This window comes from Mercenaria mercenaria, chromosome 15, assembly GCF_021730395.1.
Source record: "Mercenaria mercenaria strain notata chromosome 15, MADL_Memer_1, whole genome shotgun sequence".
In the NCBI taxonomy this organism is placed as follows: domain Eukaryota; kingdom Metazoa; phylum Mollusca; class Bivalvia; order Venerida; family Veneridae; genus Mercenaria; species Mercenaria mercenaria.
In genome coordinates, this window is record NC_069375.1 from 39,781,447 (window position 1) to 39,799,927 (window position 18,481).

General features: G+C 34.0%; 2 protein-coding genes across 2 annotated transcripts in view; both read right to left on the reverse strand.

The window, feature by feature from the left end:
* Window positions 1–296: 296 nt before the first annotated feature.
* LOC123561224 (sodium-coupled monocarboxylate transporter 1-like) lies at window positions 297–9,813 on the reverse strand. Its single transcript, XM_045353473.2, has 15 exons — window positions 9,311–9,813; window positions 8,936–9,001; window positions 8,687–8,738; window positions 8,143–8,210; window positions 7,405–7,559; window positions 6,850–6,990; window positions 5,828–5,957; window positions 4,508–4,596; window positions 3,764–3,888; window positions 3,345–3,415; window positions 2,848–2,934; window positions 2,196–2,425; window positions 1,707–1,807; window positions 1,144–1,259; window positions 297–707 (listed from the first exon to the last, which is right to left on the reverse strand). The coding sequence occupies exons 1-15, from the start codon at window positions 9,653–9,655 to the stop codon at window positions 540–542; spliced, it is 1,944 nt and encodes a 647-aa protein (XP_045209408.2). The 5' UTR covers window positions 9,656–9,813; the 3' UTR covers window positions 297–539.
* A 3,655-nt stretch (window positions 9,814–13,468) lies between these two features.
* The window catches only part of LOC123551801 (uncharacterized), a 34,397-nt gene continuing 29,384 nt past the window's right edge, over window positions 13,469–18,481 (reverse strand). Inside the window, exon 9 of the mRNA XM_053525066.1 lies at window positions 13,469–17,128. Within this exon, the coding sequence (XP_053381041.1) occupies window positions 16,932–17,128 (197 nt within the window). The 3' untranslated portion in view covers window positions 13,469–16,931. The remainder of the gene's footprint in view (window positions 17,129–18,481) is intronic.

An 18,481-nucleotide genomic window follows, 5' to 3' on the forward strand; every position in this document is an offset into this window, starting at 1 on the left:
CATTTTAGAGAAGCATGCAACTTGACCTTCTTATTAATTTGTAATCGAAAATGAAATGAGCAGAGGTGGGGGAGGGGTGGGGGCGCTAGCTATGTCACTTGGGACTTCTGATTGCGAGGGTCATAATTTCAACCTTTAACTAATTGTTGCGCCATAATTACTCATTTATTTTTAACTATCTATCCTGATTTATATCAAGCACAGAATGTGAAATAACTATGAATTTTGAGATTTCATCAATTCGCTTGCAACGAAGAAAAATGCAACGAGTGTTTAACAACTTTTGCTCTTTTTATTCTTAATATCTTTATAATATATATGTTAATACAAATATCATTTCACAAAAACACATTCGAAAAAAAATTACACGTTAATTTTGACGCGCATTTTCGTATGAACGATGCGCATTTACGTATGAAAAAAAAATGTTGACGCGCATTTTCGTATGAACAAAAACAAAAGGAGATACGGAACTATCAGTTTGTTTCATCAAGATGTCCATGCAGTTCTTCGTTTTGAACACTTCTATCCATACCACGTCAAATTTCTGACTCACTCATGTCAGCGTCAAAACTGTCAATTCTATCAGTATATCGAGGTACCACTTTGACTTTCCCTTTCTTGGTCTTCTTGAAATGTTTGGCTTTTAATTCTTCATCACCACTATCATCGCTGTCGGATAAAATAGAATCTACTTTCCGTACGTTCTGAAACAGAAATAGAATAAATTATAGATATGAAAGAATATTATAAATTATGAAGTATTTGACAAGTGTAAGTATTTTGGCGAAAGAAATCTATAGATTTGGTATGTAGATATAGGTTGCCGGCTTTGATTTTCGACGCCGATTTCAAATCATCTCAGCCAAAATTAATGATATCCATGTCGTAAATGCTTTGACGTTTAAGCAACTTGAAATGAGCCGTAAGTTGGAAAGTACCCATGGATATGATGTATATAGTGTCGAAGTGTTATAAGTTACCAGTTAGTGAAAATGTAGAAAACGGCTAACAAGGGAAAGGGGATTCGTCGGGGACGGGGTAGAGGTTTATTATAAAAAAGGAAATGAAATTAAGTTTGTCGATGCTAATATTAAATAGGTCTGATAGAAACATTATAGCTGACAAAATGAGTTGACTCACGTATGTCCACCAAGAACTACAATTGAGACGTCTTTGAATAGACCACGGTAGACAACATAAAAGATCCTGAGACACTGGGTATATATACCGTGGATTCAGAGATGTATTTGTCCATCCTGTTACAGAGAAAAGATACTATGAAGCATTCACAAACATGTATTTACTTTGTATATGATAACATATGTAATATATTATACAAAAAACTTATCATTTTTGCAATGGTATTAACAGTTTAGTTCCACAACCAGAAATAAAGAAATATTTAGAGGAATCCCGGTATGTTAAGACAAATTAAAATGATATATGTTTAAACACGTTGAAATCTAACCTGATAATATGAAAAATGCAGGAATAATATGTACAGTACAACTTGTATTCAGAGACAACATAAAGGGAGAGCAAACAGTGGTCTCTTAACATACATGGTCTCTTAGTACTACATAAAAAGGACCGAGAAAGTGGTCTTTTAATACAAGTGGTCTCTGGACGTGGTCTTTCAATGTAAGTTTGACTATATCTTCATCTAAAACTGAATTTGAATGTTTAGGTCAGAGAAAAGTTACCTGTGCACCAACTGACAAATATACCAACAACCAAGGCTATACCAATGGCAAGTGTCGGGTACCATAAAAACGACAGTTTAAAGATAACCTTTACTCCTCCCCTTAAAAGATGAAAGAAAAAAGTGAGCGTTATCATTTAAACAAGTGTTTTGGTAAAGAAGAATGTCTGTATTGTTGTATGGGTGTCCTTTTTGTTAAAAAGTCTGTTAACTTAAAAGCAATATGCCGGTAGGCCGGCTGTATACTATTTTGCCCCATTATAAACTACGTTCAATTTGCTGGGTTTCGTATTTAGGTTTTAAATTTTAATTCTCAGTGACCGACTTCGTTTTCTTCATAGGTGCATAATGTGGTAAAAGAATCTGATATACAGTATACATATTTTTTTTACTTTTTTAATATAGATTTGTTACGAGTTCTTATTTGCAAGTGCCAGTACACTGTTTATAGTATTCAAGTTGTTACAATATACAAAAACAAATATTCTACCATTCATCGCCGCTGTCCTCGTGTATCTTCCTCGCATCGTTGAACACCACAGGATGGGGACTTTCAAGATAAATTTCATTTTCTACATATCCTCCTAAACCACTGATTGTATGATCCACGCACCCAGACGTTTGGAACGGAAGTTCTGGTTGAGGCGCTTGGTAAAAGTAAGCACCAATAACAATCCCGAATATCACAACGGTACTCACAACGAGGCCGCTAATGGCGCCCTATCGTAACAAAAATATCAACATGGATTGTAAGGAAATATGCATTTCATATCATAACACCTGATACGACTTTATCTTGTAACTCTAACAAATGCGCAGACACACAAGCACAAATATGGTCATAATGAAACTGGAAAGATAATGGAAATATACAATATTTGCTTAGAATTAGGTTATTTCTAAATGTTCAGTTGCTTTCTAAATATTAGTGAACATAGTGTGTGCAGAAGTATCGGTTATATTAACACCGTGCACAATATGCAACTGCCGGGTAAACGCTAAATACACAATACTATTTAGAGAACACAACTTCAAAATACGTTTTGGAAAACATAGTGTGTTTTAAAAATAAAAATGTGCATGTGCATAATGCCATTTGGGCAAAAAAGGTCACACATTTGAAGATATACAACACACAAAACCTTTGCATTGACGCATGGTAGAAACATTCCCATCAAAAACAGACCAAGCAGAGGACCCCCAGCCATTCCGAGTACACTGATCATGATCTGAAAAAAAAACGAATGCTATTAAAAGTGCGCATACTTACTTAGGCAAATATACACACATGCCATTAATCAAAGAAATAGACAAAATAAAATTTCTCTACAAAACTTACTGAAAAAGAAACGCTGAGAAAGTATGCGTACAAAAATATTGTTTGTCTGTGAAATTCTCGCTCTTTTCTTTTATAATGGTATGTTTGATAACGCATCTCTCATGTATTACACAAGTATACAATTTGCTTAACAATTATCTATTTACTTACTTCATTATGTAGGAAAACTACTCAAATCCAGTCAAAATTAGCACTGAATCAGGAAAAAAGTGAACTTCAAATTGTGAAAGTAATTTATCCTAGAAAAAACAAACAAACAGAAAATACAAAATTCTATGAAAAATGAACTTCAACAGTTACCTGGAGTACTGTTGTTCCTAAAACGGTTGCTAAGAATGCGAACAGTATAACAAGAACACCACCGAATATACCTACAAAAAATCAAAAAGCAAACTGGTACTATTGCATGGTTTATATTAAACACAAAACAATACTTGCTAAAATGCAGCAGCTGAGATAAATAATGTACAATGTATTGTAAACTACATAATACGGGTACATACATGGCAGCTATTGCTGTTTATGTATACTCGTTTTCTAGACGAGATCCATTGTATACACTGTATGATACGTAATAGATGCTTCTACTGTTTCGTCGGAAACTGGCTTGTTTATTTCCCCAGGCAAACAGTAGATTCCAAAAACTTTCCTTCAACATAATTTACATTTATTTGGTCTGTGAATATTTTTGTTTGAGTAAACATGTACACAAAACGTACCTAGAATTTTCGCAAGCCTCGTTTCTTCATCAGGTGTAAATTTGAAATTCCAGCTCTCCGTAGCGGGTTTGATCATGTCCTCAAGTACGGTGATAGACAAAGCATTTAGACACGAGGATATGGAGCTAAAACAAATAATATTAGTTCTGAGTTAATGAGGTTTGGTCATATCGTATAGTTTTCCAACGGTTGATTCAACAAAAAATTACGGCTAGCTCAGACGATACAACACAAAGCTATGTATATAGAGATCGCGAGTAAGGTTCCAGGCCAAAGACGAAAAATTATCACGACATTCTGACAGAAGAGATATCATGTCTGAAGTCATTCATCTTGCACCTCAGAATCAGGTGGGGTATATTGGTGGGGGGGGGGGGGGGGGGCAGGATGTCAGTTACTTGCGGGAACAAGCGAATACTAGTGCCATAATCGAGAAATATCTTTCTTACCGACCTATTCAAATTGTACCCTCCCCCATACCCAACAAAATATAAAACTAGCGAATATATTGATTTACATGGCGAAGTAGGGCGCACAATGCTGAAGCCTGCATGGTACGGTACATTTTACAAGAACATAGTAACCGGTATTATCCCAATGGCATATACATAATGTACCTTCAAGTATAAGAAAAACGATTTTTTTTCTTATTTCTGTACTTTTGTACATTGAAGTCATGTCACTACTGAAGCTAAAGATTAAATCATTAATAAATTTGCAATGTAAATATTTAAAAGTACACACCTGAGTGCAGCACTAAATATACAAGCCACAAACAGTCCCGGTACACCAGGTATATGACCAAGTGTTTCCATCACATAGTAGGGTAATAACTGAAATACAGCACATGTTTGATAGTTTCTTTAATAAGCTTTCTGTTCTGTTCTGTTCTGTTCTGTTCTGTATTAAGTTACAAGTAAAAATCATAGACGGTATAAGACCAAGTGTTCCCGTCACAGATCAGAGTAATAAATAAAATCAAGCTGCTGTAACAAAGTACACATTAAAAAGTATCAAAGATACAAAGAACCCTAGAATATATGTTGTATAGTCCTATGTTCCGATCACGTGGTAGTGCAATAATCGAAAAACTGCGCGTATGTAACAGATACGTTTCAATAATTTTTGCAAAAGTATTTGCCATCTTTTATCGGCATACCCAGAAATCTAAGCCAATTTGCTGGCTTATTGGCGAAATTGTCTCCCTTGAAAACAGGTTATCGGGTGTATCGATTAGCCATTATCGGTCAATTTACGCCTATTGAAATATAGAAGGAGAAAAACTTTAACACATCAAATGACATCAAAAGCATCATCTGACAATATTTATTAAGTTATTGAAGTAATCTGCAATATTTGCACTTTCTTTCAATATAATTTTTAATACTTGAAATAAAATATGATCTTCTTGCTTCCCTAAGCGTTTGAAATGATTTAGACAAACACGTCAAAATAGGATGCAATTCTTAAAATGCCAAAAAACTCGGTTTAGAACTGATTAATATATGTATATATTTATAATGCGCAGATTAATCAGTTATCTAGCACGGAATCTCGCTGAATCATTTATCGCATTCGATATTGAATAAACTTGTAAAGTTCCGATCATCACATAATTCTTAGATAACCCGAAGGAATTTCTATTTGAAAAGATTTCAGTCAGCTTCCAAATATTACATAAAGGATAAACATACATCAAAAGGTGGAGTAAAGAGGAGAACTGTCATAACTACACAATTCTATTATTGTCTAAATTGCTGCATTTATTACTTGTAAGAATTCATTTCTTGAAAATTTAGCTATTACGTATCATAAACGTATTATCAGAGTAGATAAAATTATTTAGTCGTTTTGTTACTTTTAATGTACACTTGCTACAAAAAAGAACTGATGTTGTGTTTGCAATTTCGATTTGTTCGTAGAAAGGCTTAGATCTACTAAACTTTGCTTAGAAATGGCAAATACTTTTGAAATACTTTCTCATGTACAAAATAATTGACATACATATACCGGTACAAATTACAGAAATTAAACGATACCTTGCGAAACCTTTGGACACATTACCTGATCTCTTGCTATCAACTTTCCATCCAGGAATGGATCACAGTCATGATAAGCCGCGTAGATAACTAGTCCAGCGATACACACCAAGGAAACCAGTCCCATCGTTACCGGAAGTGACACATACAACGCTCTTTAAAAATATAAATTTAGCACGTGGCTTTTAAAAGGACTATTCGTATATATCTTTGTAAACATGACATACATTATATCTAGAAATAGTATGGAATCGTTGTTTAGGATCACTGATCATGTACGTGTAACAAACAAAAATGGTATTGCATTGGAACATTTTAATTTCTACCACAATCTTCTATAGCAAGTCATGTGTTGTTTGTTCATAAATAAATTCTAACATGACTCGATTCCAAACGTTGTATATATTCTGCAATAAGAACGGTTGACTTTCGGAGTGGCTAGAGAACATTATGACTTCAATTAAGACGTCAAATTGCTAGTTTTTATCATCTTGTTTTAATGAGCATGTTAAAATGAAAATAAAGAAGTCCTTCTTTTGATGACACGGTTTATTGTTCAGATGTTTGGATATTTAAACACTTAAGCTAACACCATCAATGTTCAATTCTTGGCCAACTGAACTCCGGCAAATAGACGATAAACAACGCGAATGGGTCTTGATTATGATGTCACCCCGTTATTGAAGTACATCCGGGTCGTTGTATCCTAGGAAGTACTGTTGTTTTTGTCTGGGTTTTTTTCTGCAGGACTGCATTCAAAGTCTGTGCGGACGGATTAAAAAAAAGTACCCCAGACTAGTTCGCACCGACAGACGTGAATGGAAACGTCGACAGTGCAGCACTGAAGTGTAGCAAAAAAGTTCTAAGCTGGATTATCTTAGATAGCATTTAACTTGAGAAATACAGAGCTACCATTGATGTTATTTTGTTGTGAAATTCGCAATTTATGTCCAAAAATGCTTGTTCTTCTATACATCTGGGAAGGAGAAATGATACCGGGCCGACACATTATTTGATAAATAATGAAAGAAAGCGCCGTTTACTCACAGTTGAGATTTCTTTACGTCACTAATGCTCATATATCTCTGTAACATCGTTTGATTGGCTCCATATATTGTCAACTGGCCAATGAAACTGCCGATCGTCAAGCCCCAAAATGTGCATCGCACAAAGGGACTTATATTAAAACTATAAAATAAAGTATTGTGCATGAGAAGTAGTTATAAAAATATTTTGTAAAATATTAATTAGTGTTATAGGAAACGGGTGTCGAAGTTTGGTTAAGATAGGGCCTACCACATTGCACCATCTCTATAGCTACGACGGTTTGTATTGATGTTCTTCTATTGTGTATATTAAAAAATGAACTTTCCTCTTGCTTCCTAATGAACGCAATTGTGATTTGTTTCCGATCTTGCAAGAGTCACTTAATATATACAGTTACATTGAAATGATACATTTTAGTCATTTCGTTTTTCTCGCAATGCATCAAGCGTCTTTTTAAACTTGTAAACTGGTTGCCAGAGTTTTTCTTAACATTTTGTATTCTGTAACCTAAAACTGAAAATTGTCGTGAAAAGACGAGTTGTTTACAGTACATACTTCCAAAAGTTAATCCTGCCTCCCGCGTCTGCAATCTCCCAGACTTTGGTAATGCCCCCTAATTGACTCGAACCTATACTAATTATACCGATAAGCCCGGCTATAACTACGAGTGTCTGAAACGTGTCTGTCCATAAAACCGCACGCAGTCCACCCTGGAAAAGCATACATGTATTATTTCTCATATAATACTTTGAATTGGAATTTTGGTTCACTTTACTCTCAGTTTTATGTTGAGAAACTGAGTTTGAAGGTCATTCTAAAAACTCTAGAATACGATTGGGTGATTCTGGGCTTATTTTTAAAATTGAGCTAATGCAATGTTGCAATATTCAGACTGGTCTCCGAGTTCAGTTTTATCCCCCTTGGTGCGATAGTTTGAAAACCAGTCTCAGATAACAGTCTTGTTACTGGTTGATTAAGGGACTGAGTTCAGCCAATCAGATTCTGGCGTTTTAGACTAGTTTACAAAGTTATTTTTAAAATTTCTGCGACCTATTTTTAATGTTGAGCTTCTGGACACAATCTTAAATAAATTAATGACAAGCTTAGGTTGTGTTTCAAGTATTGTACCATTGAAAAATGTATAACTTTTAAGTCTTGGCTTTAATGGAGTTAGAAGATAGAGTAGAACCTTTGTTTCCGTTGCAGTAAACAAACATTTACTGAATTGCAGAAACTGTTCTTGGATGAAACAGTTAAAACAATCAGACTGTTCTCAAAAATTTTAAAACTTACCATCGATGTGTAAAATGTGACAACAGCACCAACGCTGAGAATAGAGCCCCATAACGACAGTCCAGTAACTAATAATAGAATTGTATTGTAATAAATTGATAATTCCATAAGTTAAGGGTGTTTTTTTTAATATAGTAGCTATAAAAATATAACATTTCAAAGGAAAAGCGTAAATAAACATATGAAACTAAATGCTTCAAACGTATTAAATACATTCATACCAGTATCTTAAGAATGAAGAAGTTCGTATTTGTATTAATAATATATGAGCCGCGCCATGAGAAAACCAACATAGTGGCTTTGCGACCAGCATGGATCCAGACCAGCCTGCGCATCCATCCGCGCAGTCTGGTCAGGATCCATGCTGTTCGCTAACAGTTTCTCTTATTGCAATAGGTATTGATAGCGAACAGCATGGATCCTGACCAGACTGTGCGGAAGTGCAGGCTGGTCTGGATCCATGCTGGTCGCAAAGCCACTATGTTGGTTTTCTCATGGCGCGGCTCATATAACACAAGATGTAGAATGTATTTTTCATGCTTACCTTGATTCAGAGCAAGCGATGGGGCGTATAATACAACAGCCATATACAATACCTGAAAATGATGTACATGTGAAAACATTAACATCTTGCTGTCACAAATTTAAGACTGTGTTATGGATACCTTTTTCAAATATGATAAACTGAATTAGAAAATTTGGTTTCTAACAGTAAATGCAGTTTGTTTAACTGTCTGACAGTCGCTCCATAGCGAAAGATTAACGCAAACAATCAGAGGAAAAAATACAATACCATTTCTATTGCAAAAATAGTTGATGCCAGATATCTCGCTGCACGATTAAAACGTAGCTCCAAGTACTGAAAGGGAAAATATAATGTTAAAGAATACTTTCCTATTCAGTTATTTGTCTGTTTAGATTAGCTTTATTCCTTTCGTATAAAATGTTAGGAACATTAACAGAATTTCGTTTTAAATTTTTCATTCAGTAGTAGTTTCGCATTTCAAATTTTCCGACATTAAATGGACATGGTTCTTTCTGATTACTTTTACATGCACATTTTCTTTCTACTTTTAAGAAATCTTTTAGAACTTTAACACTTATCACTACGTCACGAAAAAACTGACTTCTCCTTCCAGTTACTGAACTACATTTTTAATTTGTTTACCTGATATGCGCTGCTGAGCTGCATGCTATGAAAGAAAGGCAGAAACACGTGACACGTGACTGGGTAAGTCATCAGTCCCGACAACGCCACAAGCCAATACTGTGCCCCAAATACATACATCTCTGTCGGAATTCCCAGCACTGTTATCGCCGACATGTAGCTGGCTATTAGAGACATGGCGACCGGAAATACCGCCATTTCCCGCCCTCCCATCAGGAGGTCGTCTGATGTGGCCTGTTTTACCGCCCATTTTTCTTTAAGAATATAGTATATTCCAACCAATGCCGAAATTAACAAAACTGCGACAAAAAGTATATAATCCAGTGCTTGAAATGTGGCCGCCATGACGTTTTTTTCATAAAAAACCCCAATGTCGATTTAAACACTCCAATAACAGTCTATATATTTTCAATCTGCCTTTTAACCAAAATTACGACAAAACCCATGCATGTTTTTACCCAAAATATTACTACATTTCACTTTAATTTGTGACCTTTTTCCATGTGGTCAAATTCACTTTGACCGTATATTCAATAGCTTAACTTACTGTAACTTAATGCAATGGGAACGTAGCTTCTGTTAAGAAAGACACCTTCAGAGATAACAGTCTTAGACTATCGGTAAGAGGTGCTTAACATCTTAGCCACTCAATGACTTAATCTACTATCTCATCCACCTTTTCAGTAACAAAGGATCTTTTCTCTTATTTCTAATTAACCATTACATAATACGATCGATATCTCATCAAATTCAAAGGAACTCATAAAGGAACTTTTTAAATTTTCAAAATATCTCGATTACTTTTAAATGTGTCGTTAAAAACGATTTCGAGTATTGTTAATGTCTCTGTTATGGGCGGCCATTTTTCTTTTCGGTGGAAAAAGCCCCATTTTAATTAACTTCATTTATCGCTTGATCCAACAAAACATCTTTGATGCGTGAAAATATGTTTACGTAAAAAATATAAAATTTTGAGGAAAAAAATCTTAATGTTCACAGGCTGAAAAATTATTCAGGGCTTTTTTCTTTTTAAAATTACATTTTTATCTATAAAATTAATTTTATCGGAGATATCTTTAAAAACTGCTGAGACCGGTATTTATAAAATTCTTTGAATGGAAAGTAGAAATTCGCGTAAAAAGTCTGGTAATGGATTTAGTAAATCAAAGTAGTTTCTTGACACTGCTAATAAAAATCAAGTTTCCGTGTCAATTTTTGACAATTTTCAAAAGAAAGAGCAGCAAGTATGCATGTGGGCGGACGGAATGCTACAGTCTGATGAAAAAAAAGAGTTGTTCCGAAATGGAAAAACATAACTGTTAAGTCCTACTCATAAACCATGGCGGCATCGCATCAACTAGACACCACATCGATCATCTGATCACCTCGGCCTTCATGCTACAGAAATACCCGATGTTTCACGATTGACCTACGGAGTTTCAGAAAATGTAGATGTCCGCAAACAAAAACAAACTCTACACTGCATATTACTTAGTCTAGTGGTCGACTGGAACATCTAGAAAGTAAGCACAATATAGCCGATACTGACCAATATTTTACCTCTGTAAGAAAAGTTGGACAGATATTTGGACAACTCTGCCAGCCAGAACCCATTTGGACATGACAACCACAGTTAATTTAGCCCCAGTCTATAAACTATCAGTACCTCTGTGGACAAAACAGAAGGGTTGTACAAAGAATTTATTACACGTGTCACTTTCATGATTTTATTATATTCCTTTCTGTTACTGAAATGCATGTATACAGTAAAATAAGTACTGTACAAACTAACATGTAATTATTTATAATAAATAAGCCATTACACAGTATCAATACTCAGCTGTAAAAATTTATATGAGCCGTGCCATGAGAAAACCAACATAGTGGGTTTGCGACCAGCATGGATCCAGACCAGCCTGCGCATACGCGCAGTCTGGTCAGGATCCATGCTGTTCGCTAACAGTTTCTCTAATTGCAATAGGCTTTGAAAGCAAACAGCATGGATCCAGACCAGACTGCGCAGATGCGCAGGCTGGTCTGGATCCATGCTGGTCGCAAACCCACTATGTTGGTTTTCTCATGGCGCGGCTCAAAAATCAGATGCAGTTGGATCTGTTTCTAAATGCTAAAACTCGTCTCAAGTATATATAAAAGGTACATAAACAAATTCATGCTAGCAATATATATTCCACAAAATAACTTGATACATTTGTAACTTTAAAGTTGAGGTAAATTCTTCTACCAAATTATAATACATGTTGTAGTTGTTTTTAATACAATTTAACTTCTGTCTAAATATATGGTGATAATCCGTGCAGTCTGGTCAGGATCCATGCTGTTCGCTTTTAAAGCCTACTGGAATTGGAGAAACTGTTAGCAAACAGACTGCGCGGATGCGCAGGCTGGTCTGGATCCATGCTGGTCGCAAACCCACTATGTTGGTTTTCTCATGGCACGGCTCAAAAATGTCTTCCAATAAACTGATAATTTCTTATCCATTAAATTTAAGTCCTTGTTTCTATTGATTAATTTGAATATGTCACCGTTTTCTAATGTGGTCATTATATTAACAGTGACTTTCCAAGCAAATTTTGTAACTCTGAAACTTCAATCTCATTAATCAAAATTAATTAGCAAAAATACATTTACATAGAAATTCAACATTATTTATTACTAAAGACAATTTCAGCCCCATTATATAAACCAGTGTTTGAAATATGTATGTTTCATTTTAATCAAAGTTTCTATAATACAACTGACTTAAAGTAGATGTGGTATCTACGTACTTTAGCTTGCACAGAAATTTGATATATAATCATACATAATACAAAGATAAGAAGGATCTTCAGACATTAAACGGTCAGCAGGACTGACCAAACTAAAGTACTGACCATGTTATAAAAGTTTTATTCTATCTTAACTGTTCAGCAACTTTTTACTCAAACTATGGTTGTAGAGATCTCATCCCACTAATTCTGACCAGTTTTTATCCATTACTGTTACTAACATCTGGTGGATACACTACCAAAATGCACTTCTTCACATCAATGTAAGAAGTCACTAAGTGCATTGAAATAATGAGGCAGTTATCTACTTTTTGCACCAAGGCGATGACTAACTTAATGGATAGCAAGTCAATAGTCAATACTATTACCCTAGGTCTAAAGGTCAACAATTTTGACTATTGACTGTTAAGCCATTCAATTAGTGATATATGACACAACATGAAAGCAAATTTTCACTTCTTTCTTCTCCAAGTTCAGCAAAATTAGTGCTGAACTATAGACCAGGCAATAGCACAAACTATGGACTGGCAATTAATAAAATATAATATAAATTCATGTATTTATAATTAATACTCAGAGGCTGGAGGCTGTTATATGGAATAGACAGATGAGGTATTCAGCTAAATAGAAACAGATCATTGTTCTTATTGTAAAATGATTCAAACAAAATAAAATAAAAAAGAAATGGAATTCTCAAAATTGTAATAAAACTAATACAAATCAACAGAAAAGAAGGAACTGCAGAAAAACGTTTTACACATGTGTCACAGTATAACATGTCAGATGCCTCTACACAAATCGAACTGAATCATCAAATAACCAGGCAATGGATTTCAAATATGGCCAGTTCAAGCCCAAACAATATAATAATTAATATAATTATGTATATTATAATATTCATCATTTAGTTATAACAGACTTAATTTTGAGGTGAATATATAGTTTTGTTGACCTGTCTAAATGTAATATTGATACAGGATCCAACGTTTATAGTATGTCTTTCATGCTAATAAATGATAAACTCTTATTAAATGGCTTGCCAGTCAATAGTTTTGACTATTGACTAGGAAGCCATTCATTAAGTGTTTTATTTCATTATACTAGAATAAATTTCAATTACTTAATTTTGACTAAGCCAAACAAAATATGGTGCTGAATCTTAGACCAGTCATATGGAATAAAATATGGACAAAACTATAATTGAACCGTGCCATGAGAAAACCAACATAGTGGCTTTGCGACCAGCATGGATCCAGACCAGCCTGCCCATCCCCGCAGTCTGGTCAGGATCCATGCTGTTCACTTTCAAAGACTATTGGAATTAGGGAAACCATTAGCGAACAGCATGGCTGACCAGACTGCGGGGATGCGCAGGCTGATCTGGATCCATGCTGGTCGCAAACCCACTATGTTGGTTTTTTCGTGGCACGGCTTATATACTAACTTCAACAAAAGCCTAAAATTACCTTATAACATACCAATGATGTTATATCTCTTTTTCCTGTTGTTACCTCATGAACATTACTGTGGGAAGTCAATAATCATGTTTCAAGTCCTTATCAATTTGTAGGAAGAAAAGGAAACAGTGGGATTTCAATATATTTGTATTCATTCTTTAAAAATAAAAAAAAAAATAACATTGACTAACAGATCTCTGATGAATTATTGCAAGAACATGATGTGTGTAAAAATATCCTAAAAAGTCATGCTCTACAATCTAATGTCCTGAAGTGGCTAACATTAATCTGTCAAAATACCTAAGGTACTGGTCATTCTCACAGAAACCTTTTGGTATTATGAAATAATGAAACTACATCACAAAAACTGAGTAATTGAAAATGAAAGGGAATATCAATCTGGGCCTAAAATTAAGGTAGCGGACCTGTAAAGACTATAAGCAAATTACATATGCTCCATTTATATGTGTGTGTTGAGCTATATTTACATGTGAAGAATGCAGAATGGCCTAAACGATTTTACGTTATCACATGAAAATTGCTGAGGGTCATTACGGGTACATATCGTAAAAAAATTATATAGGTGTGAAAATGTTAATCTACACCATTACTCGAACTGTGTGTATACACTGCATAATTTATCAGACTTAACAATGCAAAAGAAGAAAGTAATATCATAATAAATTTACACTTTCTATTTCAATGTAACTACTAAACAATAGATAATAAAATCTAAATGAGGATAAATTATACACTTTATAAGCGGCATGCCTCCAGTGTCAATCTTTCCGAAAGCATTTTCATCAACAAGAGCTGTCAGTGGACAGCGTGCTCGACTATTCTCAGTGCTTGATAGTATAATATAAACTATGAGTAAAACTTTAACATTACAATAAGCATATTCTAAGTCAAAAAAAGGCCATAATTCAGTCAAAATGCCTGGTAGAGTTGCCTCCTCCTTTTTACAGACTGAGGTCATGATGGTAAACAAGTATATAAAATATCAAAGCAATATCTCAATGGACTTTGAAAATATTTGGGGTGGTACGCAAACTTTAACATTTGTGTGATGCTCACGCTAACGCTCATGCCGATGCTGGGGCGAGTAGGATAGCTCCCCTATTCTCCGAATAGTTGAGCTAAAAATGCAAGAGTGAATGAAAGCAAGTGTTTGCAATTGGTAAAGAAATTGGAAAAGTGTTGATCTTCTTAATTATGTCAAAGGCATTGCTACAACGATTTATTCTCTTCTGAACAATAATTGATATCTTGCAAAAAATCACATGACAAAAAGTTTGTACCACTGGCCAATTTCACAGTATCCATCTGTTACTGATTTCTATGACAAAATGCTTTTGGCTAGAAATGTGTGAACCAGTACCTTTAAGGCATTGCTATTTATTACAATTCTGATGTACTGGTATATTGTAAGGTATATCATTCTGGAGTCATGTTTCTTTGACAAGGACTAAATAAGATATGTAAAACTGAAAATATTACATACAAAGAAATTTTCAATATTATGTCTGAATATCACAGAATGTTATTTACAAGATAATATGCATAGGTATTTGTAATGGAATGTTAATTAAAGTACAACATTTAAAGTACAGAACAAGATAAAACAGAATGTTGCAATATATATCTGCACGTCTTTAGGACATTCAAGAATGTCTGAAACATTTATATGGCATCAGTAATGAATATATATAACATTTTGAGCTGCACCATGAGAAAATCAACATAGTGCATTTGCGACCAGCATGGATCCAGACCAGTCTGCGCATCCGCGCAGTCTTGTCAGGATCCATGCTGTTCGCTAACGGTTTCTCTAACTGCAATAGGCTGGTCTGGATCCATGCTGGTCGCAAATGCACTATGTTGGGTTTCTCACGGTGCGGCTCAATAACATTTCATGTTGCGATAACTATGTTGTATTTATCTGCAAGTCATTTAGACAATTTTAAAGATTACTTATTCAAATGATATCACATTTGTACAATCATTTGACATTCACAATGATGTAACATATACCTGAAACCCTAAGGATATTTTGTGATGTCTATAATATTTTTTTCATATGTATCCTAAAATTTGTAACAAGTATTGGCAAATATTTGAAACTTTCAACTATGTCTGGATATTTGTTAGTGACTTCATATCTGAATAAACAGGTAAACAGATGTTCATTTCAAATCTTGAATGTTACAATAAATATATTTATATATAAATATCTAAACTTTTTACCATAACATTGTCTGGATATATTTCAAATCTTGAATGTTACAATAAATATTTATAAATATTTAAAACTTTCAACATTGTTGGTAATACTTGTTCATGACATTAAACATGACTAAATAAGATATTCTTGTAATGTTCCAAACTTCCATGCAGTGGTCACCCCTTAAAGTTAAACAAGAACTCTACCAGTCTAGCAAATTTTGATGAAATGAATTGCCACCATATAATGTTAGATTTTAGTTAATGGAATTGTTTCAAATATTTTACAAAGAAATAAGCTTGGCTAATGTTTGCAATATCATGAAGAAATAAGTTTTAAAGAAGTCATCAATATTTGAATTTTTGGGGTCATGAGATTTTCATCATCATGTGAGATTTGTGACATCAGTGATTCATGTACCCTTAGGGAAGGTACTCACAGCAGGAAGTTAGGTAATATTCTACATCAAATCATAATTTTGCAGTGCTTAAATTTCATTAATTGTCTATGAGTAAACACTTTATTCATTTTGGGCAAACAAATTCCAGATAACAGGTAAAACTTACTTAAACTTTAGAAAAAAAATTCTCTCAATCTGTAAAATTATAAACAAAAGCATAAAAATTTGTAAGACATTACTGGAAAACCTCAGTCAAATCAAACTTGGTCTTAACCCAATAAAACTGGACCAGTATACACCAAAGTTTTAAGTGTAAAACTTAGATTTTAAAATGTTAAATTTTCTTTTTGCTCTGTCACAGTTATTTCAGAGTGTGATGGAACTTTGAAAGTGGAATCTGCAGCCACAAACAGCTCAGCCAAATTTCATTCATGTGTATTTATGGCAAATTGAATATATTCCATTCTTTAATCTAAGTCTCACACTTCAAACGCCGATGAATACAGGCCCTGACTGGCTTAAATTGATGTCACTGAATAAACTTTTCTTGCTCTTTATAAAAAAATACTTGTTGAAGTACATCTCGATTAGACACTTAATTAAGAGTGCTAGTCCTATCATTCCTTGGTAAATAGAACTAAGTTGAGTACTTTTAAAACTTCACTGTGTTCCCACATCAATATTCATACTTCTTTCTACACTCTATTCAGGGTCTACTTTCACGAGCTGAACTGCACTGTACAAGAACAAGAATTCACACATCTTTTCTTGCAATGAAAGGGAAGACTTTCACAAGTACAACTGCACTAGCACTAATCAGGTTATACACGGCATCCTGGGAAAGGTCGCGCACAAGATGGCCGTTAACTTCTAGAATCTCGTCCCCTACGCCTAACAACCCAGCAAAACATTGCTCAGGTCTCTTTTCAACAAATCTTGACACAAATATACCTGAAAAAGAATGTAATAGAACTTGAATTTTGGCAATCAAAATCCGATAAAACCAACAACTAACTTCAACTGCATTAAAATTTTGAGTTTCCGAGACACTGCTACTTTTCTTAAGCATCCATAATGATTTTTTCTTCTATTATTAATTCTGATTCATGGGCATGACTCCATACTTGTTATAGATTCCAAAAGTTAAGAAAGTAATTCCTTTCGTTAGTTATAGTAACCAAACAGAAGGAGCACTAAGAAAAACTGAAATGTAAGTAGTACCAAGTATTTACTTATAAAACACTTGTATATAATCTGTAAAATTTGTAAAACAAAAAAAAGCAAGAAGTTTCAATAAGACAGTGTGTTTGACATATTTCAAAAATTCTAAGTCAAATACGGGCCATAACTTTCCATACAGTCAGCAAAGACTTACATATCTGAGTTACTTTATTACAATTTATTTAAAAAAAAAAATAATGTGGCAATGATCACAACTTCAACCAAAGTTTCTAAGCAACAAAATTCTAATATGAAAAGAAATGCCTGGCAATAAGTTAATACATATGAAAGGCATCTCCAAGCTGTTTGTAATGCTGAAAGAATTTTTAAAATCGGACCCCTATTGTAAAAGATATGACAATTTGAAATTTGAGAAAATGGCTGATCATGGAGGCAGCCATTTTAGTGTGTTTATGATGTCATTTACACACTGCTGAATTTTTTTATCAGCAAATAACCTTTTAAAAAGATTCATTCCGTATGTTTTTTAGTGTAAGAGGTAAAACTTGGTAATTTCTTTCATTATAACTGGAAAATGTAGAGAAATTATATTTTAGAAATAATTATTTAAAGGACAGTTCAAATATTTATCTAAAAATTTAGTAAATGCACCATTTTGTTTTTTGCTGCCATGGAAACAAAATGGCCACCATTTTGATCAAATACTTAAATGCTCATATCTTTTTCATTTTCAGCCAATTTTGAAAATTCTTTCACTTCTTTAAATGATTTAAGAAATCCTACCAGTCGGAATTAACATAAGAACAACACTGCCTTTGGCTTTAAGGCCAATAATTCCCATTAAAATCAACCAAGAGTTATCCAACTTGCTTATGTAAGGTCTAATCACTAGAAAGCCTTGCGCAGTTTCAATCTTATTGAATACAATATTGATACACAGGTGTTACTGAGATTCAGCTGAGATTGTTGCATGCAAAATTTAACCAAATGTTCTCAATAAAAAAAATTGTCATAATTTGCATTAAATTCCAGCAAGACTTATCTAACTTTTGTTATTTTAGACTGGGAAGTCTTGTGTGAATTTTCCATTCAATATAATTATGCAACCTCTACTGCACAAAA

Coding starts and splice junctions, on each gene's coding strand:
- LOC123561224 (XM_045353473.2), bottom strand. CDS start 9,655: ATGGCGGCCACATTTCAAGCACTGGATTATATACTTTTTGTCGCAGTT. Junction 7,560..8,142: donor TCACATTTTACACATCGATG/GTAAGTTTTAAA, acceptor ATGCTTTTCCAG/GGTGGACTGCGTGCGGTTTT. Junction 1,260..1,706: donor ATTTGTCAGTTGGTGCACAG/GTAACTTTTCTC, acceptor TCTCTGTAACAG/GATGGACAAATACATCTCTG.